This window comes from Salmo salar, chromosome 09 (genome assembly GCF_965601325.2).
Source record: "Salmo salar chromosome 09, fSalSal1, whole genome shotgun sequence".
NCBI classification, from domain to species: domain Eukaryota; kingdom Metazoa; phylum Chordata; class Actinopteri; order Salmoniformes; family Salmonidae; genus Salmo; species Salmo salar.
The window spans coordinates 90,595,365-90,621,030 of record NC_138299.1 but is presented as its reverse complement, the minus strand read 5'-3'; the positions used below and the strand labels follow the sequence as shown (position 1 = coordinate 90,621,030).

The 25,666-nt window shown below is 44.3% G+C and overlaps 1 protein-coding gene across 1 annotated transcript in view; it reads right to left on the bottom strand.

Annotated features, from left to right (window-relative positions):
• Positions 1–25,666, bottom strand: part of LOC106592010 (cytoplasmic FMR1-interacting protein 2) — a 76,764-nt gene that overhangs the window by 26,746 nt on the left and 24,352 nt on the right. Inside the window, 20 exon segments of the mRNA XM_045724189.2 lie at positions 138–257; positions 1,017–1,125; positions 1,235–1,311; positions 1,421–1,517; positions 1,826–1,982; positions 5,001–5,154; positions 5,319–5,466; positions 5,837–5,976; positions 6,141–6,293; positions 6,446–6,683; positions 9,200–9,288; positions 9,499–9,603; positions 11,444–11,544; positions 11,547–11,568; positions 13,367–13,463; positions 13,713–13,894; positions 14,118–14,219; positions 18,396–18,473; positions 22,077–22,166; positions 22,322–22,471. Of these exon segments, the coding sequence (XP_045580145.2) occupies positions 138–257; positions 1,017–1,125; positions 1,235–1,311; positions 1,421–1,517; positions 1,826–1,982; positions 5,001–5,154; positions 5,319–5,466; positions 5,837–5,976; positions 6,141–6,293; positions 6,446–6,683; positions 9,200–9,288; positions 9,499–9,603; positions 11,444–11,544; positions 11,547–11,568; positions 13,367–13,463; positions 13,713–13,894; positions 14,118–14,219; positions 18,396–18,473; positions 22,077–22,166; positions 22,322–22,438 (2,376 nt within the window). The 5' untranslated portion in view covers positions 22,439–22,471.

Sequence of the window (25,666 nt, the reverse complement as noted above, 5' to 3'; positions counted from 1 at the left end):
TGATATGTGACTGACAGTATGCTATCTGAGAGAGTACTTTTGACCCAGGGCTAGGAGTGTGAAGGAGTGTTGGTTGTGTGGTGTGTGGGAAGGTTGAGACCACAGTATACAGTATGCCCCTGCCCTGGTGTTCTCACCACTATGGAGGTGAGGTCTTCACTCTCAAAGCGGCTGATGGCCTGGTCCAGAGACTTGTACATGGCTGCCGAGATCCTCTGGGTGACCAGACGGTTCAGATCAATGGAGCGACCCAGGAGCTGGAGAGAGAGAGAGGACAGGATGAGAGAGAGAGAGAGAGAGAGAGAGGACAGGATGAGAGAGAGAGAGAGAGAGAGAGAGGACAGGATGAGAGAGAGAGAGAGAGAGGACAGGATGAGAGAGAGAGAGAGAGAGGACAGGATGAGAGAGAGAGAGAGAGAGGACAGGATGAGAGAGAGAGAGAGAGAGGACAGGATGAGAGAGAGAGAGAGAGAGAGAGAGAGAGAGAGAGAGAAAGAAAGGAAGAGAAAGAGAGTTCCCAAACCTTCCATAACAAAGCCATCACCTACAGAGAGATGAACCTGTAGAAGAGTCTCCTAAGCAAGCTGGTCCTGGGGCTCTGTTCATAAACACAAACAGACCCCACTGCCCTTTACTTACTTTTCTAGCTCTTCGTTAGACACACTTTTTGTAAGTAGTAAATTGTCCTCTCCAAGTTTAGCTTGAATTTAGCCTGAAAGGATTTGAAAAATGTGATGCGGTGCAGAGAATATGACTGGAGACGTGTTTAACACCCCCGTATAATACCTTGTCATAAGGGCAGAGTGACTGCAAGAGAGACAGGCTGGAATGTCAATTCTCATCAAATCAATAGGAAGTCTGACTGAAATACGGGACAAATCGACCTTTTATTGTAAATTTGTGGTGTTTTAATTTGTTAATAAAATGTGGGATATGATTTCTTGGATGCGGGACGCGGGACTGTCCCAGATAATCCCAGACATGTGGTCACCCAGGGTGGTGTAGGACAGACCTACCTGTACATGTCTCTGTTTGAGCAGGGTCTCATAACGATTGGAGGGGGGGTAGGGGATGATCACACCATAGTTTTTACACTCTGCCCTGAAACGCTTGTCCAGGAGGACACTGTGGACAAAAACACACAACAACATCCTTCACTGCTTGATTTAATTCCCCTCGTCAACATGATTCAGTCTTGTATCTGTTTACTGTGGTGTCTCCAGCCGTCTCTTACCTTCCAGACATGGCTTTGTAGTAGGCAAATATCTGGTCAGCCAGCTTGTAGACAAACTGATCGAAGCACAGGTTCACCTGTAGGAAAAACAGCATCCCTAACTCACTACTCTTGTGGGGATCGGTGATAAATGACTTGTCATTATTTGATTTCTGAGGCGGCCATCTTTGTTTCGTGCTAGTTTACCTCAGCCTCTATCTCATCGTAGAGGAACTGTTTCTTGAACTTGGTCAGAGCGTAGTAGCCACTGTCATTGTAGAGGTCCAGAGGGTACAACACATACCTGGGAGAAACAACAGGCAGGAGGGCATCAGCAGACACAAACACATACAGACTTAGCATGGACACCATGACAACAGAGAGACAATATCTGTCCGTCACTTTCCGTCTCCCTCTACTCCTGTCTTTTCCTCTCCCTGACCTGCACACACACACACACACACACACACACACACACACACACACACACACACACACACACACACACACACACACACACACACACACACACACACACACACACACACACACACACACACACACACACACACACACACACACACACACAGAGTGGTCTAAACAGTGTCTTACTCCATCATGGATGGCTCCTTGGTCTCCAGTATGTGGTCTGTGAGGATCCAGGGCATGGACATTTCGATGGGGAACTGTATCCTGCGACCCATGGTCAGCTCCAGGAAGAACTCTCTGAACCACAGCTGAGACAGGTCACAGCAGTGCTGCAGCGCCTCTGGAGGACAGGAAGGGAATAACATGATATTATTATATTATTACTAGAGGAAGAACTCTCTGAACCACAGCTTAGACAGGTCACTGCAGTGCTACAGCGCCTCTGGAGGACAGGAAGGGAATAACATGATATTATTATATTATTACTAGAGGAAGAACTCTCTGAACCACAGCTTAGACAGGTCACTGCAGTGCTACAGCGCCTCTGGAGGACAGGAAAGGAATAACATGATATTATTATATTATTACTAGAGGAAGAACTCTCTGAACCACAGCTTAGACAGGTCACTGCAGTGCTACAGCGCCTCTGGAGGACAGGAAAGGAATAACATGATATTATTATATTATTACTAGAGGAAGAACTCTCTGAACCACAGCTTAGACAGGTCACTGCAGTGCTGCAGCGCCTCTGGAGGACAGGAAGGGAATAACATTATATTATTATATTATTACTAGAGGAAGAACTCTCTGAACCACAGCTTAGACAGGTCACTGCAGTGCTGCAGTGCCTCTGGAGGACAGGAAGGGAATAACATGATATTATTATATTATTACTAGAGGAAGAACTCTCTGAACCACAGCTTAGACAGGTCACTGCAGTGCTACAGCGCCTCTGGAGGACAGGAAGGGAATAACATGATATTATTATATTATTACTAGAGGAAGAACTCTCTGAACCACAGCTTAGACAGGTCACTGCAGTGCTGCAGCACCACCACAATATTATTACAGGACGGGAGGGAAATAACATGATATTATTACAGGACGGGAGGGGAATAACATGATATTATTATATTATTACTAGAGGAAGAACTCTCTGAACCACAGCTTAGACAGGTCACTGCAGTGCTGCACCGCCTCTGGAGGACAGGAAGGGAATAACATGATATTATTATATTATTACTAGAGGAAGAACTCTCTGAACCACAGCTTAGACAGGTCACAGCAGTGCTACAGCGCCTCTGGAGGACAGGAAGGGAATTACATGATATTATTATATTATTACTAGAGGAAGAACTCTCAACCACAGCTAAGACAGGTCACAGCAGTGCTACAGCGCCTCTACAGGATGGGAGGGGGAACTACAATATAGTAGTGGAGGTGTCATAATACCCATAAAACCTAGCGGTGAAACAAGGAAATGGTTCCAATCGTTTTTCCACTGTTAATTTTGCCCATAGGGGATTTTAGAAACACTTTTAAAAAGTTCTGTGTTTCATGTAGGCTTACCCTGGCGTGAAGTTTTGATAACCATGTAACTCTCTTGGTCAAGGTAACTTTTACTCTCACATTCAAAAGTGCTCATTAGCATCAAAGTAGACATCATGCAAAACTACAAATCCCTGCAAGTCATCTCTAGCGGACACCTGTGCTAACAGCTACTGTGTCAAGATGAGAGAAGTGTCCATTTAAAGAAAAGTAGCCAATTTACTGTGGTACTCTATTATAATATTATTAGAGGAAGAACTCTCTGAACCACAGCTTAGACAGGTCACTGCAGTGCTGCAGCGCCTCTGGAGGAAAGGAAGGGAATAACATGATATTATTATATTATTACTAGAGGAAGAACTCTCTGAACCACAGCTTAGACAGGTCACAGCAGTGCTACAGCGCCTCTGGAGGACAGGAAGGGAATAACATGATATTATTATATTATTACTAGAGGAAGAACTCTCTGAACCACAGCTTAGACAGGTCACAGCAGTGCTACAGCGCCTCTGGAGGACAGGAAGGGAATAACATGATATTATTATATTATTACTAGAGGAAGAACTCTCTGAACCACAGCTTAGACAGGTCACTGCAGTGCTGCAGTGCCTCTGGAGGACAGGAAGGGAATAACATGATATTATTACTAGAGGAAGAACTCTCTGAACCACAGCTTAGACAGGTCACTGCAGTGCTGCAGCGCCTCTGGAGGACGGGAAGGGAATAACATGATATTATTATATTATTACTAGAGGAAGAACTCTCTGAACCACAGCTTAGACAGGTCACTGCAGTGCTGCAGCACCACCACAATATTATTACAGGACGGGAGGGAAATAACATGATATTATTACAGGACGGGAGGGGAATAACATGATATTATTACAGGACGGGAGGGGAATAACATGATGTTATTACAGGACGGGAGGGGAATAACATGATGTTATTACAGGACGGGAGGGGAATAACATGATGTTATTACAGGACGGGAGGGGAATAACATGATATTATTACAGGACGGGAGGGAAATAACATGATATTATTACAGGACGGGAGGGGAATAACATGATGTTATTACAGGACGGGAGGGGAATAACATGATGTTATTACAGGACGGGAGGGGAATAACATGATGTTATTACAGGACGGGAGGGAAATAACATGATGTTATTACAGGACGGGAGGGGAATAACATGATATTATTACAGGACGGGAGGGAAATAACATGATGTTATTACAGGACGGGAGGGGAATAACATGATGTTATTACAGGACGGGAGGGGAATAACATGATATTATTACAGGACGGGAGGGGAATAACATGATATTATTACAGGACGGGAATAACATGATATTATTACAGGACGGGACGGGAATAACATGATATTATGACAGGAGATAAATAACATGATATTATGACAGGAGATAAATAACATGATATTATGACAGGAGATAAATAACATGATATTATGACAGGAGATAAATAACATGATATTATGACAGGAGATAAATAACATGATATTATTACAGGAGATAAATAACATGATATTATGACAGGAAATAAATAACATGATATTATGACAGGAGATAAATAACATGATATTATTACAGGAGATAAATAACATGATATTATGACAGGAGATAAATAACATGATATTATGACCAGGATGGGAGGTGAAGGAAAGAAAAAAGAACAAGGTGAGGATTGAAGGTGATCAATTGATTGTTGGTAGTGTAAGAAAGCATTATCCTGTGTGTGTGTGTGTGTGTGTGTGTGTGTGTGTGTGTGTGTGTGTGTGTGTGTACATACCGCTGAAGTTGAGCAGGTGTGTGAAGAAGAAGGAGTGTTTGTGGAAGTCTTCTATAGCCAGTACTATGGGTCCATCCAGACTGCTGCGTAGAGTCTTCTTAGAACCACTCTTATCGGCTATCAACGACTCCAGCATGGTACGAACCATGTACAGCTTGAGAGGGAGGAAGAGAGAGAGAAAAGTCTAAATAGTCTATTCCCTTACAAAGTCCCTGTACCTGATCCTGTCCCTACAGCCTGCCACTGTCCCCGAGTCACATCAGTCTCTTCCTAAATCCCCTAGCCCTCTGTTACCCTTCCCTCTCTCCCCTGGTGTACCTGTGTGCTCGAAGGTCCCACAGCTCTGCGGGGCACCTTGATGTCGAACCCTCCCTTGGGGTCCTTCTCCCCCCTGAGACAGGGGTCATTGGGAGGCTCCCGAGCCCCCTCCCAGTCACAGATGGTCTTACGGATCGCCTGCAGGACACTAGAGAGAGACAAAAGGTTATCAGAGAATCAGCATTATAGAGAATGACTATTTGTACGTCCCAAATGGCACCCTATTCCCTATATAGTGCACTACTTTTGACCAGGAGCCATAGGTATAGGGGGCCATTTAGGAAGCAGCCTAGCTAACTATGGAAGGTCCATGGTTCTACATGGTTCTACTGTCTCTAGCAAACAGTGAGAATTGTGCCGTATGTACACTTGAGCCTTTCAGGGGACTTGAGCCTTTATTTCAAGGTGTTTTTCATCAAGACCACCTAGAAAACAAGATGCTAAAGTACCTCTTAAGAGGATCTCTTGCCTGAAATATGTTAACAGTTGAACAAGAATGAGTGAAGGCAGATTGGTACCTGATGAGAACGTTCTTCTTCTTGCGTACGGCCTGACGTAGAGGCTCTCTGAGGGTCATCTGGGCAAAGTCCTGCAGGGCTGCATAGATGGTGTTCCTTATGGCCTGGTTGAATACGCTCTCCATACGACCCATCAACACCTACAACACAGATACCATCATCATCATCATCATCATCATCAACACCAAAGTAGCTACACTTCGACCAAGACTCACGGTGGTGAAATGCTGCTATGTTACTATTCTGTAAGCGTCCCAACGATGTCATGACCTAGCTGTCTATATGTACAGTGTGTGTTTCTGACCTGCAGTCCCTTGATCATGGCGATGACCTCGACCAGGGCAAACTTCTCCTCTGAGGTGTAGTTGTAACGTGTAGCTCTCTCATACTCCTCCGCTGTGCCAGGACAGTCCTTGTTACAGAACTTATCTGTTGGGTGGACCAACTTCCACGAGTACTGAGGGAGAGAGAGAAAATCACAAAACCAGGTAGAATATAATGACTTAATTAAAATAATAAATAAAAAAAATATATGGGACCAAGCAGGTGGACACGACCCCTTCTTTAACATAAAGCGTGCACACAAACACACCCCGTTCCCCTACTCACCACTTCCATGACGTGTGTGCTCCACTTGGACAGCAGCTGTAACCCTCTGAGTGCCAGGTCAAACAGTTCCCTGTACTCCTCGTCTGACTTATGACTGTCCAGGCCTGAGCCGGTCACTACCTCACTGTTACTGTAGCGAGCCAGCTCAGAGATGAACCGGATGTGGTCGTCTCGAATCTGAACCATCTGCTCACACAGGTTGTACTGGGGAGAGATGGAGCTCTGGGTACATGTCCACCTGTAGGAGAGAGATCAGAGGTCAGGGATCATACAGGTTGTACTGGGGAGAGATGGAGCTCTGGGTACATGTCCACCTGTAGGAGAGAGGTCAGGGTTCATACAGGTTGTACTGGGGAGAGATGGAGCTCTGGGTACATGTCCACCTGTAGGAGAGAGGTCAGAGGTCAGGGTTCATACAGGTTGTACTGGGGTGAGATGGAGCTCTGGGTACACGTCCACCTGTAGGAGAGAGGTCAGAGGTCAGAGATCACACAGGTTGTACTGGGGAGAGATGGAGCTCTGGGTACATGTCCACCTGAAGGAGAGAGGTCAGAGGTCAGGGATCATACAGGTTGTACTGGAGAGAGATGGAGCTCTGGGTACACGTCCACCTGTAGGAGAGAGGTCAGGGATCATACAGGTTGTACTGGAGAGAGATGGAGCTCTGGGTACACGTCCACCTGTAGGAGAGGTCAGAGGTCAGGGATCACACAGGTTGTACTGGGGGAGGTGAAGCTCTGGGTACACATCCACCTGTAGGAGAGTCAGGGGTTAGGAGAGGGGTGAGTATATGCTAATTTTTGCTATTTCCTTTCAATATGTGTCCAATTAAGATCTAGACAACCAGGTGAGGGGAATTCCTAACTAACCAATTAAGACCAAGACAACCAGGTGAGGGAGTTCCTAACTAACCAATTAAGACCTAGACAATCAGGTGAGGAGAGTCCCTAACTAACCAATTAAGACCTAGACAACCAGGTGAGAGGAATTCCTAACTAACCAATTAAGACCAAGACAACCAGGTGTGGGGAGTTCCTAACTAACCAATTAAGACCTAGACAACCAGGTGTGGGGAGTTCCTAACTAACCAATTAAGGAGCTGGGGTTGAGTTTGACACCTGTGGGGTAAGGGCTGGGGTTGAGTTTGACACCTGTTGGGTAGGGGCTGGTTGAGTTTGGAACCTGTGGGTAGGGGCTGGGGTTGAGTTTGGCACCTGTGAGGTAAGGGCTGGGATTGAGTTTGACACCTTTGGGGTACGGGCGGGGTTGAGTTTGACACCTGTGGGGTAGGGGCGGGGTTGAGTTTGACACCTGTGGGGTAGGGGCTGGGGTTGAGTTTGACACCTGTGTGGTAGGGGCTGGGGTTGAGTTTGACACCTGTCTAGTAGGGGCTGGGGTTGAGTTTGACACCTGTGGGGTAGGGGCTGGGGTTGAGTTTGACACCTGTGGGGTAGGGGCTGGGGTTGAGTTTGACACCTGTGAGGTAGGGGCTAGGTTTGAGTTTGACACCTTAAGGGTAGGGGCTGGGGTTGAGTTTTACACCTGTGGGTAGAGGCTGGGGTTGAGTTTGACACCTGTGAGGTAGGGGATGGGGTTGAGTTTGACACCTGTGGTGTAGGGGCTGGGGTTGAGTTTGACATCTGTGGGGTAGGGGCTGGGGTTGAGTTTGACACCTATGGAGTAGGGGCTAGAGTTGAGTTTGACACCTATGGAGTAGGGGCTAGAGTTGAGTTTGACACCTGTGGGGTAGAGGCTGGGGTTGAGTTTGACACCTGTGGGGTAGAGGCTGGGGTTGAGTTTGACACCTGTGGGGTAGGGGCTGGGGTTGAGTTTGACACCTGTGATGTAGGGGCTGGGGTTCAGTTTGACACCTGTGGGGTAGAGGCTGGGTTTGAGTTTGACACCTGTGGGGTAGGGGCTGGGGTTGAGTTTGACACCTGTGAGGTAGGGGCTGGGGTTGAGTTTGACACCTGTGAGGTAGGGGCTGGGTTTTGTTTGACACCTGTGGGGTAGGGGCTGGGGTTGAGTTTGACACCTGTGGGGTAGAGGCTGGGGTTGAGTTTGACACCTGTGGGGTAGAGGCTGGGGTTGAGTTTGACACCTGTGGGGTAGAGGCTGGGGTTGAGTTTGACACCTGTGGGGTGGGGGCTAGGGTTGAGTTTGACACCTGTGAGGTAGGGGCTGTGGTTGAGTTTGACACCTGTGAGGTAGGGGCAGAGTTGAGTTTGACACATGTGGGGTAGAGGCTGGGGTTGAGTTTGACACCTGTGGGGTAGAGGCTGGGGTTGAGTTTGACACCTGTGGGGTGGGGGCTGGAGTTGAGTTTGACACCTGTGGGGTAGGGGCTAGGATGGGGTTTGACACCTGTGAGGTAGGGACGGGGGTTGAGTTTGACACCTGTGGGGTAGGGGCTGGGATTGAGTTTGACACCTGTGGGGTAGGGGCTGGGGTTGAGTTTGACACCTGTGGGGTAGGGGCTGGGATTGAGTTTGACACCTGTGGGGTGGGGGCTGGGGTTGAGTTTGACACCTGTGAGGTAGGGGCTGGAGTTGAGTTTGACACCTGTGGGGTAGGGGCTGGGGTTGAGTTTGACACCTGTGGGGTAGGGGCTGGGGTTGAGTTTGACACCTGTGGGGTAGGGGCTGGGGTTGAGTTTGACACCTGTGGGGTAGGGGCTGGGGTTCAGGACTTGTTAGAGGTCTGAGTTTATGAGTTTTCAGAGTTTGTGAGTTTAAAGATGGATGATTTTCTTACTTGGACTTGTTCTCCTCGTAGTGGGCGCTGGTCTCTATGTAACGTGACAGTTCTATCTGCATGTCTCCAAACAGAGGGACCACCTGCAGCTGAGGCATCAAGACACACAGACAGAGACAGACTTCAGTCAGGATGTGTGATCCAATAATAACATGGTGTTAACACACACACACACACACACACACACACACACACACACACACACACACACACACACACACACACACACACACACACACACACACACACACACACACACACACACACACACACACACACACACACACACACACACCAACCTTGAAGAACTTGTCGATCTTTCCCAGGTTGATCCTCTTCTTGGCGTCTAGTTTGTAGATGTTACTGACGTTACCGTCCATCAGATAGAGACCGAAACCCATCACCTGACACACACACAGAGTGGAATATTACACAAACCCATCACCTGACACACACACAGAGTGGAATATTACACAAACCCATCACCTGACACACACACAGAGAGGGATATTACACAAACCCATCACCTGACACACACACAGAGTGGAATATTACACAAACCCATCACCTGACACACACACAGAGTGGAATATTACACAAACCCATCACCTGACACACACAGAGTGGAATATTACACAAACCCATCACCTGACACACACACAGAGTGGAATATTACACAAACCCATCACCTGACACACACACAGAGTGGAATATTACACAAACCCATCACCTGACACACACACAGAGTGGAATATTACACAAACCCATCACCTGACACACACACAGAGTGGAATATTACACAAACCCATCACCTGACACACACACAAAGTGGAATATTACACAAACCCATCACCTGACACACACACAGAGTGGAATATTACACAAACCCATCACCTGACACACACACAGAGTGGAATATTACACAAACCCATCACCTGACACACACACACACAGAGTGGAATATTACACAAACCCATCACCTGACACACACACAGAGTGGAATATTACACAAACCCATCACCTGACACACACACAGAGTGGAATATTACACAAACCCATCACCTGACACACACACAGAGTGGGATATTACACAAACCCAGATCAATAATATATCTGTAGATATTCTGAACACTACTGGAAGCTACAGTTGAGGACTGGTTAGCAGGAGTAAGAAGGCTAGTGGCATTTTAAGATCCAGACAGAGACAGGTATCTAGAGAAAGGCAGGTAGTTAAGATCCAGACAGAGACAGGTATCTAGAGAAAGGCAGGTAGTTAAGATCCAGACAGTATCTAGAGAAAGGCAGGTAGTTAAGATCCAGACAGAGGCAGGTATCTAGAGAAAGGCAAGTATCTAGAGAAAGGCAGGTAGTTAAGATCCAGACAGAGACAGGTATCTAGAGAAAGGCAGGTAGTTAAGAACCAGACAGAGACAGGTATCTAGAGAAAGGCAGGTAGTTAAGATCCAGACAGAGGCAGGTATCTAGAGAAAGGCAAGTATCTAGAGAAAGGCAGGTAGTTAAGATCCAGACAGAGACAGGTATCTAGAGAAAGGCAGGTAGTTAAGATCCAGACAGAGGCAGGTATCTAGAGAAAGGCAGGTATCTAGAGAAAGGCAGGTAGTTAAGATCCAGACAGAGACAGGTATCTAGAGAAAGGCAGGTAGTTAAGGTCCAGACAGAGGCAGGTATCTAGAGAAAGGCAGGTATCTAGAGAAAGGCAGGTAGTTAAGATCCAGACAGAGACAGGTATCTAGAGAAAGGCAGGTAGTTAAGGTCCAGACAGAGGCAGGTATCTAGAGAAAGGCAGGTATCTAGAGAAAGGCAGGTAGTTAAGATCCAGACAGAGACAGGTATCTAGAGAAAGGCAGGTATCTAGAGAAAGGCAGGTATCTAGAGAAAGGCAGGTAGTTAAGATCCAGACAGAGGCAGGTATCTAGAGAAAGGGAGGTATCAGAGAAAGGCAGGTAGTTAAGAACCAGACAGAGACAGGTATCTAGAGAAAGGGAGGTAGTTAAGATCCAGACAGAGACAGGTATCTAGAGAAAGGCAAGTAGTTAAGATCCAGACAGAGACAGGTATCTAGAGAAAGGCAGGTATCTAGAGAAAGGCAGGTAGTTAAGATCCAGACAGAGACAGGTATCTAGAGAAAGGGAGGTATCAGAGAAAGGCAGATAGTTAAGATCCAGACAGAGACAGGTATCTAGAGAAAGGCAGATAAGACAGAGATCTAGATGAGGCTTTTACCTTCAGCAGCATGTGTTTCTCGCTGGGCGTCAGGTACATCTTGTTCTCATAGTAATCAACACTGATGTTGACAATGTCTGCTAACAACTCCTCATAGCCAGGACCTCCAACTGCTGCTGCAGACACTACAGAGAAATATACACACTATTACTGCTGCTGCAGACACTACAGAGAAATATACACACTATTACTGCTGCTGCAGACACTACAGAGAAATATACACACTATTACTGCTGCTGCAGACACTACAGAGAGAAATATACACACTATTACTGCTGCTGCAGACACTACAGAGAAATATACACACTATTACTGCTGCTGCAGACACTACAGAGAGAAATATACACACTATTACTGCTGCTGCAGACACTACAGAGAAATATACACACTATTACTGCTGCTGCACGCACTACATAGAAATATACACACTATTACTGCTGCTGCAGACACTACAGAGAAATATACACACTATTACTGCTGCTGCAGACACTACAGAGAAATATACACACTATTACTGCTGCTGCAGACACTACAGAGAGAAATATACACACTATTACTGCTGCTGCAGACACTACAGAGAAATATACACACTATTACTGCTGCTGCAGACACTACAGAGAGAAATATACATTACTGCTGCTGCAGACACTACAGAGAAATATACACACTATTACTGCTGCTGCACGCACTACATAGAAATATACACACTATTACTGCTGCTGCAGACACTACAGAGAAATATACACACTATTACTGCTGCTGCAGACACTACAGAGAAATATACACACTATTACTGCTGATGCAGACACTACAGAGAAATATATACACACTATTACTGCTGCTGCAGACACTACAGAGAAATATACACACTATTACTGCTGCTGCAGACACTACAGAGAAATATACACACTATTACTGCTGCTGCAGACACTACAGAGAAATATACACACTATTACTGCTGCTGCAGACACTACAGAGAAATATACACACTATTACTGCTGCTGCAGACACTACAGAGAAATATACACACTATTACTGCTGCTGCAGACACTACAGAGAAATATACACACTATTACTGCTGCTGCAGACACTACAGATAAATATACACACTATTACTGCTGCTGCAGACACTACAGAGAAATATACACACTATTACTGCTGCACACACTACAGAGAGAAATATACACACTATTACTGCTGCTGCAGACACTACAGAGAGAAATATACACACTATTACTGCTGATGCAGACACTACAGAGAGAAATATACACACTATTACTGCTGCTGCAGACACTACAGAGAGAAATATACACACTATTACTGCTGCTGCAGACACTACAGAGAAATATACACACTATTATTGCTGCTGCAGACACTGCAAACACTACAGAGAAATATACACACTATTACTGCTGCTGCAGACACTACAGAGAGAAATATACACACTATTACTGCTGCTGCTGCAGACACTACAGAGAAATATACACAGTATTACTGCTGCTGCAGACACTACAGAGAAATATACACACTATTACTGCTGCTGCAGACACTACAGAGAATTATACACACTATTACTGCTGCTGCAGACACTACAGAGAAATATACACACTATTACTGCTGCTGCACCCACACAGAGAAATATACACACTATTACTGCTGCTGCAGACACTACAGAGAGAAATATACACTATTACTGCTGCTGCACCCACACAGAGAAATATACACACTATTACTGCTGCTGCAGACACTACAGAGAGAAATATACACACTATTACTGCTGCTGCAGACACTACAGAGAAATATACACACTATTACTGCTGCTGCAGACACTACAGAGAGAAATATACACACTATTGCTGCTGCTGCACAACACACACACACACACACACACACACACACACACACACACACGCACACACACACCTGAGTAATCCTGTTGTGATTGGCTAGGAACATAGAGAGGTTCTGTGACTCCTGGATGGACTGAGGGTCGGCCATCTTCCTCAGGAACTGAGCCGCCCTGCAGACACAAATATTACCACATATCTAATTCTGTAGCTACACCTCACAGATTCTGTTAACCTGAGTCAATTGGGTACATCGGCCCTTCATTCTGTCCCTTTTGCTTTATTTAAGCTGATGTGAAGGAACTAGACAGGTGAAAGCAAATTCCTGTGTTTTCAGGATCACTGCAGGAGAGTTGATAGGGAGAGGAACCACTGCAGGCTATTGAGATGCATCCCACATTGTGTCTGTCTTCCCTTCGTACCTTTTATAGGCAGAGTGGTCGTTCTTGACGCTGCACTTCATGTTCTTGAGTTCATCGAGCACAGCGAACATGTTGATGAACTTGCCCAGGGTGAGGAGGTAAGCTTCAGAGACAAAGTCTTTCCTCCGCTCAGCGTGGCACAGACGCTTCACCTCCCCACAGAAACGCTCGATGGCCTTACGCTGCAGGGGAGGACAGGGAAAATGGAGACGGCAGAGAGAGGAGAGGTTCTCAGATATGTATAGGACTCATTTATTTGTTCATTAATTCATTCATTATTTAATTCAAGGGACAAGGATATGATTGACTGACAGAGTTCCAATTCAAATACGATACATTCATTACGTTGTTCATTCATTTGATTCATTCATTCATTCATTCATCCATCCATCAATGGTCTCTCACCTGAAAGTACATGAACTTCATGAGCTTGGTGACCTCTGGTTCCAGCACCTCCACAGTCTTCTCATAGATCTCCACCCTGTTGGGCTGCTCATTACACTTCACCTGGAGAACACAGGGGGGCACCGTCACACAGCCTGCTCACTGGAACCACTCACAGGGCTCTCCCACATCTTTATTTACACGTCACAGATCACAGTGTCCCTAGCCAGTATCACATTTGTAGGATCAGATCCCCGTACTAGAGCTGGTACGATAAACAGAAAATTATCAACGATACGATCACTTATCGCAGGCATTTTGCTGATATCGTTGATTACGATAAGTAGCCAATACTAGAGAAAAGTTGAAATTAAATAAGTTTGCTAATATGGGTGATAGTTAATGGAACAATTGATGGCTACAACCATAAAACGAGTAGTAGCAGTTTAAAGGAAAAACTGTGGTGCACATTACAGTTACAAACTGTGGTGCACATTAATGTTATAAACTGTGGTGCACATTACAGTTACAAACTGTGGTGCACATTACAGTTAAACTGTGGTGCACATTAATGTTATAAACTGTGGTGCACATTAATGTTATAAACTGTGGTGCATATTACAGTTACAAACTGTGGTGCACATTAATGTTATAAACGGTGGTGCACATTACAGTTACAAACTGTGGTGCACATTACAGTTACAAACTGTGGTGCACATTAATGTTATAAACTGTGGTGCACATTCATGTTAAAAACTGTGGTGCACATTAATGTTATAAACTGTGGTGCACATTAATGTTATAAACTGTGGTGCACATTACAGTTACAAACTGTGGTGCACATTACAGTTACAAACTGTGGTGCACATTAATGTTATAAACTGTGGTGCACATTAATGTTATACACTGTGGTGCACATTACAGTTACAAACTGTGGTGCACATTACAGTTACAAACTGTGGTGCACATTACAGTTACAAACTGTGGTGCACATTAGTTACAAACTGTGGTGCACATTACAGTTAAACTGTGGTGCACATTAATGTTATAAACTGTGGTGCACATTAATGTTATAAACTGTGGTGCACATTAATGTTATAAACTGTGGTGCACATTAATGTTATAAACTGTGGCGCACATTGCAGTTACAAACTGGGTGCACATTAATGTTATAAACTGTGGTACACATTACAGTTACAAACTGTGGTGCACATTAATGTTACAAACTGTGGTGCACATTAATGTTACAAACTGTGGTGCACATTAATGTTACAAACTGTGGTGCACATTAATGTTACAAACTGTGGTGCACATTAATGTTACAAAATGTGGTGCACATTAATGTTACAAACTGTGGTGCACATTAATGTTACAAACTGTGGTGCACATTAATGTTACAAACTGTGGTGAACATTAATATTATAAACTGTGGTGCACATTAATGTTACAAACTGTGGAGCACATTAATGTTACAAACTGTGGAGCACATTAATGTTATAAACTGTGGTGCACATTAATTTTATAAGCTGTGGTGCACATTAATGTTATAAACTGTGGTGCACATTACAGTTACAAACTGTGGTGCACATTAATGTTACAAACTGTGGTGCACATTAGTGTTATAAACTGTGGTGCACATTAATGTTATAAACTGTGGTGCACATTACAGTTACAAACTGTTGTAACGAGGGTCGTATAAAGGGGACCAAGGCGCGGCGTGTAGATTGCTCATATTTACTTTAATGATAACACTAGAACAAAAACAACAAACCGACAGCCAACAGTTCCGCCAGGTGACACTCACAAAACGGAAAACAACTACCCACAAAACCCCATAGACAAACCCCAACTTAAATATGATCTCCAATTAGAGACAACATGAACCAGCTGCCTCTAATTGGAGATCATCCAAAACTCAACCTAGAAATAGAAAAACAAGAACAAAACATAGAAACAAAAAACATAGACTGCCCACCCATATCACACCCTGACCTAACTAACCAGAGAAAAAACAGCTCTCATAGGTCAGAGCATGACAACTGTGGTGCACATTACAGTTACAAACTGTGGTGCACATTACAGTTACAAACTGTAGTGCACATTACAGTTACAAACTGTGGTACACATTAATGTTATAAACTGTGGTGCACATTACAGTTACAAACTGTGGTGCATATTAATGTTACAAAATAAACTGTGGTGCACATTAATGTTACAAACTGTGGTGCACATTAATGTTATAAAATAAACTGTGGTGCATATTAATGTTATAAACTGTGGTGAACATTAATGTTACAAACTGTGGTGCACATTAATGATATAAACGTATTGTTCTATTTATCATTATCGCATCAATTCAGGAAATGTATCACAACATGGATTTCTGTCCATAATTGCCCAGCTCTACCCCTACACTTTCTGGGGAGGACAAATGGCCCCTATGTATGTCCCAAATGGCCCCCATGGGCCCTGGTCAAGAGTAGTACACTACATAAGGAATAGGATGCTATTTGGGAAGCAAACAAATGATGTGTCCCTGAGGCTACAAATTCAGCTCTAATACTACACTATCAACTATCAACACTATCAACAGTCCACAGCACCTGGCCTCACCCTACTAGAATCTGAAATCAAATGGACTACTGTTTGCTAATGATCTGGTGTTTCCGTCCCCAACCAAGGAGGGCCTCAGCAGCACCTAGATCTTCTGCACAGATTCTGTCAGACCTGGGCCCTGACAGTAAATCTCAGTAAGCCAAAATTAATGGTGTTCCAAAAAAGGTCCAGTTGCCAGGACCACAATATAAATTCCAGCTAGACACCGTTGCCCTAGAGCACACAAAAAACTATACATACCTCGGCCTAAACATCAGCGTCACAGGAAACTTCCACAAAGCTGTGAACGATCTGAGAGACAAGGCAAGAAAGGCCTTCTATACCATCAAAAGGAAAAATGTAACATACAAATTAGGATCTGGCTAAAAATAGTTGAATCAGTTGTAGAACCCATTGCCCTTTATGGTTGTGAGGTCTGGGGTCCGCTCACCAACCAAGAATTCACAAAATGGGACAAACACCAAATTGAGACTGCATGCAGAATTCTGCTAAAATATCCTCAGTGTACAACGTAAAACACCAAATAATGCATGCAGAGCAGAATTAGGCCGAAACCCGCTAATTATCAACATCCAGAAAAGAGCTGTTAAATTCTACAACCACCGAAAAGGAAGCGATTCCCAAACCTTCCATAACAAAGCCATCACCCACAGAGAGATGAACCTGGAGAAGAGTCCCCTAAGCAAGCTGGTCCTGGGGCTCTGTTCACAAACACAAACAGACCCCACAGAGCCCCAGGACAGCAACACAATTAGACTCAACCAAAACATGAGAAAACAAAAATATAATTACTTGACACATTGGAAAGAATTAACAAAAAAACAGAGCATGCTATTAGAATGCTATTTGGCCCTAAACAGAGAGTACACCGTGGCAGAATACCTGACCACAATGACTGACCCAAACTGAAGGAAAGCTTTGACTATGTACAGACTCAGTGAGCATAGCCTTGCTATTGAGAAGGACTGCTGTAGGCAGACCTGGCTCTCAAGAGAAAACAGGCTACGTGCACACTGCCCACAAAATGAGGTGGAAACTGAGCTGCACTTCCTAACCTCCTGCCAAATGTATGACCATAGAGACACATATTTTCATCAGATTACATAAACCCACAAAGAATTTGAAAACAATCCCTTTTGTACTTTAACTAGTTGCACATAATATGACATTTGAAATGTCTTTATTCTTTTGTGAGTGTAATGTTTACTGTACATTTTTGTATTGTTTATTTCACTTTTGTTTATTATCTATTTTACTTGCTTTAGCAATGTAAACATGTTTCCCATGTCAATAAAGCCCCTTGAATTGAATTGAGAGAGAGAGAGAGAGAGAGAGAGAGAGAGAGAGAGAGAGAGACAGAGACAGAGAGAGAGACACAGAGACAGAGAGAGAGAGAGAGAGAGAGAGAGAGAGAGAGAGAGAGAGAGAGAGAGAGAGAGAGAGAGAGACACAGAGACAGAGTGAGCGGACACAGAGACAGAGAGACAGAGAGAGGGAGACAGAGAGTGTGTGAAATGTTTACTGTGAATTTTATAGTTTTTATTTTACTTTTGTTTATTAATCTATTTCACTTGCTTTGGCGATGTAATCATTTGTTTCCCATGTCAATTAATCCCCTTGAATTGAGAGAAAGAGAGTGAGAGAGAGAGAGAGAGAGAGAGAGAGAGAGAGAGAGAGAGTTACCTGTGGTATAGCTCTTGAGCAGCTTCTCCAGGTGTAGAGCATGACAGCGTACTCATGGCCCTCCTCCAGCATCTCATTCTGGGGAGAGAGAACAGACAGAGGGGTTATATCTACGCCTATTTATAAATGATATGGCTAACTGTATGGATAAAAGGATACATTGTGCTGCCCTCTTCATTGACCTGTCAAAGGCTTTCGATACTGCTAATCACTCACTGCAAATTCAGAGGCTTTCCTCAATGGGTCTAGACCAGGCTGTATGTAACTGGTTAAAACATGATTTGACAGATAGAACTCAATGTGTGTCTACTGACGCTGTTAAATCAGGTTTCCTGGATATTATGAAAGGTGTCACGCAGGGGTCGATTCTGGGTCCAGTACTTTTTAATGTTTACATTAATAATATTGTATTGCCTGTAAACAATTGTGACCTGCACTTGTATGCCGATGATAGTGTTGTGTCTGCTATTGTCCCCATGGTTGACCAGGCTCTATCTGAACTACAGTCTGCCTTCATTGTATTACAGAAAACTATTGATCGTGTCCCTGCTTCCAAATATCTGAGCATCTGGACAGATGAAACGCGGTCTTTTAAAAAGCATACTGATGAGTTAGTTACAGTTGAAGGAAGTTTACATACACTTTGGTTGGAGTCATTAAAACTCGTTTTTCAACCACTCCACAAATTTCTTGTTAACAAAGTATAGTTTTCGATTAGGACACCTACTTTGTGTATGACACAAATAACTTTTCCAACAATTGTTTACAGACAGATTATTTCACATATAATTCACTGTATCACAATTCCAGTGGGTCAGAAGTTTACATACACTAAGTTGACTGTGCCCTCTAAACAGCTTGGAAAATTCCAGAAAATGATGTCATGGCTTTAGAAGCTTCTGATAGGCTAATTGACATAATTTTTATCAATTGGAGGTGTAGCTGTGGATGTATTTCAAGGCCTACCTTCAAACTCAGTGCCTCTTTGCTTGACATCATGGGAAAATATAAAGAAATCAGCCAAGACCTCAGAAAACAATTGTAGACCTCCACATGTCTGGTTCATCCTTGGGAGCAATTTCCAAACGCCTGAAGGTACCACGTTCAATACTACGTAAGTATAAACACCATGGGACCATGCAGCCATCATACCGCTCAGGAAGGAGACGCGTTCTGTCTCCTAGAGATGAACGTACTTTGGTGTGAAAAGTGCAAATCAATCCCAGAACATCAGCAAAGGACCTTGTGAAGATGCTGTAGGAAACAGGTAAAAAAATATCTATATCCACAGCAAAGATCGTACTTTTTGGAGAAATGTCCTCTGGTCTGATGAAACAAAAATAGAACTGTTTGGCCATAATGACCATCGTTAGGTTTGGAGGAAAAAGAGGGAGGCTTGCAAGCCGAAGAACACCATACCCTCCGTGAATCACGGGGGTAGCAGCATCATGTTGTGGAGGTGCTTTGCTGCAGGAGGGACTGGTGCACTTCACAAATAGATGCCATCATGAGAGGGAAAATGATGTGGATATATTGAAGCAACATCTCAAGACATCAGTCAGGAAGTTAAAGCTTGGTTGTAAATGGGTCTTCCAAATGAACAATGACCCAAGCATACTTCCAAAGTTGTGGCAAAATGGCTTAAGGACAACAAAGTCAAGGTATTGGAGTGGCCATCACAAAGCCCTGACCTCAAACCTATAGAAAAGTTGTGGGCAGAACTGAAAAAGTGTGTGCGAGCAAGGAGGCCTACAAACCTGACTCAGTCACACCAGCTCTGTCAGGAGGAATGGGCCAAAATTCACCCAACTTATTGTGGGAAGCTTGTGGAAGGCTACCCGAAACGTTTGACCCAAGTTAAACAATTTAAAGGCAATTCTACCAAATACTAATTGAGTGTATGTAAACTTCTGACCCACTGGGAATGTGATGAAAGAAATAAAAGCTGAAATAAATCATTCCCTCTACTATTATTCTGATATTTCACATTCTTAAAATAAAGTGGTGGTCCTAACTGACCTAAGATAGGGAATTTTTACTAGGATTAAATGTCAGGAATTGTAAAAAAAAAACTGAGTTTAAATGTATTTGACTAAGGTGTATGTAAACTTCCGACTTCAACTGTAAGAAGCTGAGAATAAAAATGGGCTTATTCTATAGAAATAGGTCCTGCCTCTCGGTAAATAGTAGAAAGCAGATTAGGAACATTGATGTTCCTATCGGTCCTAGATAGGGCTGTTCCGGTGACCGTATTACCGCCACACCGGCGGTCAAGAGTCATGAAGGCAGTCCAATTCCACGTAACAGTTTAGTCACGGTAATTAGGCTTCTCCAAGCTCTGATGCTGCTGCTGGTCATTGGTAGCCTACCAAACTTGCTAACTGCCTGGTACTCAGCAATCTATTATCCCTCTAATCACTCTGACATCAATGCAAATGTATTAACGAATCTAATCAAACAGGCCACTCCAGGACCTTAATGTGCTTCTTCTTGAGCCACTCCTTTGTTGCCTTGGCTGTGTGTTTTGGGTCATTGTCATGCTGGAATACCCATCCACGACCCATTTTCAATGCCCTGGCTGAGGGAAGGAGGTTCTCACCCAAGATTTGACGGTGCATGGCCCCGTCCATCGTCCCTTTGATGCGGTGAAGTTGTCCTGTCCCCTTAGCAGAAAAACACCCCCAAAGCATAATGTTTCCACCTCCATGTTTGACGGTGGAGATGGTGTTCTTGGGGTCATAGGCAGCATTCCTCCTCCTCCAAACACAGTGAGTTGAGTTGATGCCAAAGAGCTCCATTTTGGTCTCATCTGACCACAACACTTTCACCGGTTATTCTCTGAATCATTCAGATGTTCATTGGCAAACTTCAGACGGGCATGTATATGTATTCTTGAGCAGGGGGATCTTGCGGGCGCTGCAGGATTTCAGTCCTTCATGGCGTAGTGTGTTACCAATTGTTTTCTTGGTGACTATGGTCCCAGCTGCCTTGAGATCATTGACAAGATCCTCCTGTGTAGTTCTGGGCTGATTCCTCACCGTTCTCATGATCATTGCAACCCCACGAGGGGAGATCTTGCATGGAGCCCCAGGCCGAGGGATATTGACAGTTCTTTTGTGTTTCTTCCATTTGCGAATAATCACACCAAATGTTGTCACTTTCTCACCAAGCTGCTTGGCGATGGTCTTGTAGCCCATTCCAGCCTTGTGTAGGTCTACAATCTTGTCCCTGACATCCTTGGAGAGCTCTTTGGTCTTGGCCATGGTGGAGAGTTTGGAATCTGATCGATTGATTGCTTCTGTGAACAGGTGTCTTTTTTACAGGTAACACGCTGCGGTTAGGCGCACTCCCTTTAAGAGTGTGCTCCTAATCTCAGCTCGTTACCTGTATAAAAGACACCTGGGAGCCAGAAATCTTTCTGATTGAGAGGGGGTCAAATACTTATTTCCCTCATTGAAATGCAAATCAATTTATACAATTTTTCACATGCGTTTTTCTGGATATTTTTGTTGTTATTCTGTCTCTCACTGTTCAAATAAACCTACCATTAAAATTATAGACTGATCCTTTCTTTATCAGTGGGCAAACGTACAAAATCAGCAGGGGATCAAATACAAACCGCTCCCTCTGTTCTCTCCATAGGCCCCATTCCAAACCAATCCCTCTATGTTGCCTACTCACCATGCTAGAGTGGACAGTTGCCTGCTCGATGTAGCGAGCTATCCCCGTCACAAACGCATTCCTGTCCTCAAAGTTGGTATCAAAGTTAGCCTAGAGAGAAAGAGAAAGACAGAGTTTAGTACTCTTGCAATTCATTTGAAAACTCAGACGTGTGTGTGTGTGTGTGTGTGTGTGTGTGTGTGTGTGTGTGTGTGTGTGTGTGTGTGTGTGTGTGTGTGTGTGTGTGTGTGTGTGTGTGTGTGTACCTGGTACATGATGGATGAGGGCGGAGGTTCAATGCAGGGCTGCTGGTCAGGGAGGGGCAGCTCCTCCAACAGATCCACGTTAGACAGAGCATCCTCCAGGGTCACGTGGGTCGTCATGGTTACAAGAGGTCACTCACACAACCGGCCAGTCTGACAGAGAGACACACAGACAGACATTAAATGTCACTTTTGTTTACCCATTTCACTTGCTTTGGCAATGTAAACACATGCCAACAAAGTAGAGGTCGACCGATTAATCGGAATGGCCGATTAATTAGGGCCGATTTCAAGTTTTCATAACAATCGGTAATCGGTATTTTTGGCCACCGACTTGCCAATTTTTTTTTTTTTTTTTTTATATATTTTTTTTTTTTTACACCTTTATTTAACTAGGCAAGTCAGATTAAGAACACATTCTTATTTACAATGACGGCCTAGAAACGGGGGTTAACTGCCTTGTTCAGGGGGGATTCATTTTTGCAACCTTCAGTTACCAATCCAACGCTCTAACCACCTGCCTTACATTGCACTCCACAAGGATTAACAGGCTGACTACCTGTAACGCGAGGGCAGCAAGAAGGAAAGGTAAGTTGCTAGCTAGCATTAGACTTATAAAAAACTATCAATCTTAACATAATCACTAGTTAACTACACATGGTTGATGATATTACTAGTTTATCTAACGTGTCCTGCGTTGCATATAATCGATGCGGTGCCTGTTAATTTTCATTGAATCACAGCCTACTTCGACAAACGGGTGTTGATTTAACAAGTGCATTTACGAAAAAAGTACTGTCGTTGCACCAATGTACCTAACCATAAACATCAATGCCTAACAGGAATATTTAGACTTAGTCACCCGTTAGATAAAATACGGAACGGTTCCGTATGTCACTGAAAGAAAAAAACGTTTGTTTTCGAGATGATAGTTTCCGGATTCGACCATAATAATGACAATTAAGTGATAATTAAGTCTATGATTTGATAGAGCACTCTGACTGAGCGGTGGTAGGCAGCAGCAGGCTCGTAAGCATTCATTCAAACAGCCCTTCGCTGTGCTTCAAGCATTGCACTGTTTATGACTTCAACCTGGGTGGGTATAATTTGTGGAACGTTCCAACAGGAATCTATTCCAAAAACTTTGTAAATAACAAGGTTTCCAAAAAACAACGCATACAAAGTTGTATAGCGGCAGAATAAGATACCGGGTAGGGAGCGGTCTATTTCATTGCGTTTTTCACTCATCACGTTTATTACGAAAAATGTCTGTCCTCACATGTCTGTTTGCCTATGGACAAACATTAAGAATAAGCTACGTGGTGAGTTGATGCCTATTCGGCAGCTAGTTAGCTAGGTTTGTATGCGTTGCTACTTTATATGCGTTGTTGGTTGGCAACCTTTTACTTTACGTTTTTTGGAACGGATTCCTGTTGGAACGTTCCACAAATTATACCCACCCCTTCAAGCCTATCAACTCCCAAGATTAGGCTGATGTAACCGATGTGAAATGGCTAGCTAGTTAGCCGGGTGCACGCTAATAGCGTTTCAAACGTCACTCGCTCTGAGACTTGGAGTAGTTGTTTCCCTTCCTCTGCATGGGTAACGCTGCTTCGAGGGTGGCTGTTGTCGATGTGTTCCTGGTTTGAGCCCAGGTAGGAGCGAGGAGAGGGACGGAAGCTATACTGTTACACTGGCAATACTAAAGTGCCTATAAGAACATCCAATAGTCAAAGGTATATGAAATACAAATCGTATAGAGAGAAATAGTCCTATAATTCCTATAATAACTACAACCTAAAACTTCTTACCTGGGAATATTGAAGACTCATGTTAAAAGGAACCACCAGCTTTCATATGTTCTCATGTTCTGAGCAAGGCACTTAAACATTAGCTTTCTTACATGGCACATATTGCACTTTTACTTTCTTCTCCAACACTTTGTTTTGCATTATTTAAACCAAATTGAACATGTTTCATTATTTATTTGAGGCTAAATAGATTTTGTTGATGTATTATATTAAGTTAAAATAAGTGTTCATTCAGTATTGTTGTAACTGTCATTATTGTAAAAAATTAAAACGGCCGATTAATCGGTAGCGGCTTTTTTGGACCCTCCAATAATCGGTATCGGTGTTGAAAACTCATAATCGGTCGACCTCTACAACAAAGCCCCTTGAAATGGATTGAGAGAGAGAAAGAGAGAGAGAGAGAGAGAGAAAGGCAAACCACAACCTGTCAGTAAAAAAAAGAAGAGTACAAATCATAATCCATAATGAGTGTAGACTCCATCACCAGGAACACTGTCATACACTGTCTGGTATTCACTCTCATTTCCTCTTTAGGAACCACTTGCTACAGCACGTCTGTCTGTCTGTCTGTGCACCTGTAACCTGTCTGTCTGTCACTCTGTCTGTTTGCCTGTGCACCTGTAACCTGTACGTCTGTATGTGCACCTGTACGTCTGTCTGTCTGTGCACCTGTAACCTGTAACCTGTACGTCTCTCTGTCTGTGCACCTGTAACATGTCTGTCTGTCTGTCTGTCTGTCTGTCTGTCTGTCTGTCTGTCTGTCTGTCTGTCTGTCTGTCTGTCTGTCTGTGCACCTGTGTCTGTCTGCACGTCTGTCTGTGCACCTGTGTCTGTCTGCACGTCTGTCTGTGCACCTGTGTCTGTCTGCACGTCTGTCTGTGCACCTGTAACCTGCACACCTGTCTGTGCACCTGTAACCTGCACGCCTGTCTGTGCACCTGTAACCTGCACGCCTGTCTGTGCACCTGTAACCTGCACGCCTGTCTGTGCACCTGTAACCTGCACACCTGTCTGTGCACCTGTAACCTGCACGTCTGTCTGTGCACCTGTAACCTGCACGTCTGTCTGTGCACCTGTAACCTGCACGTCTGTCTGTGCACCTGTAACCTGCACGTCTGTCTGTCTGCCTGTGCACCTGTAACCTGTACGTCTGTCTGTGCACCTGTAACCTGTACGTCTGTCTGTGCACCTGTAACCTGCACGCCTGTCTGTGCACCTGTAACCTGCACGCCTGTCTGTGCACCTGTAACCTGCACGCCTGTCTGTGCACCTGTAACCTGCACGTCTGTCTGTGCACCTGTAACCTGCACGTCTGTCTGTGCACCTGTAACCTGCACGTCTGTCTGTCTGCCTGTGCACCTGTAACCTGCACGCCTGTCTGTGCACCTGTAACCTGCACGCCTGTCTGTGCACCTGTAACCTGTACGTCTGTCTGTGCACCTGTAACCTGCACGTCTGTCTGTGCACCTGTAACCTGCACGTCTGTCTGTCTGCCTGTGCACCTGTAACCTGCACGCCTGTCTGTGCACCTGTAACC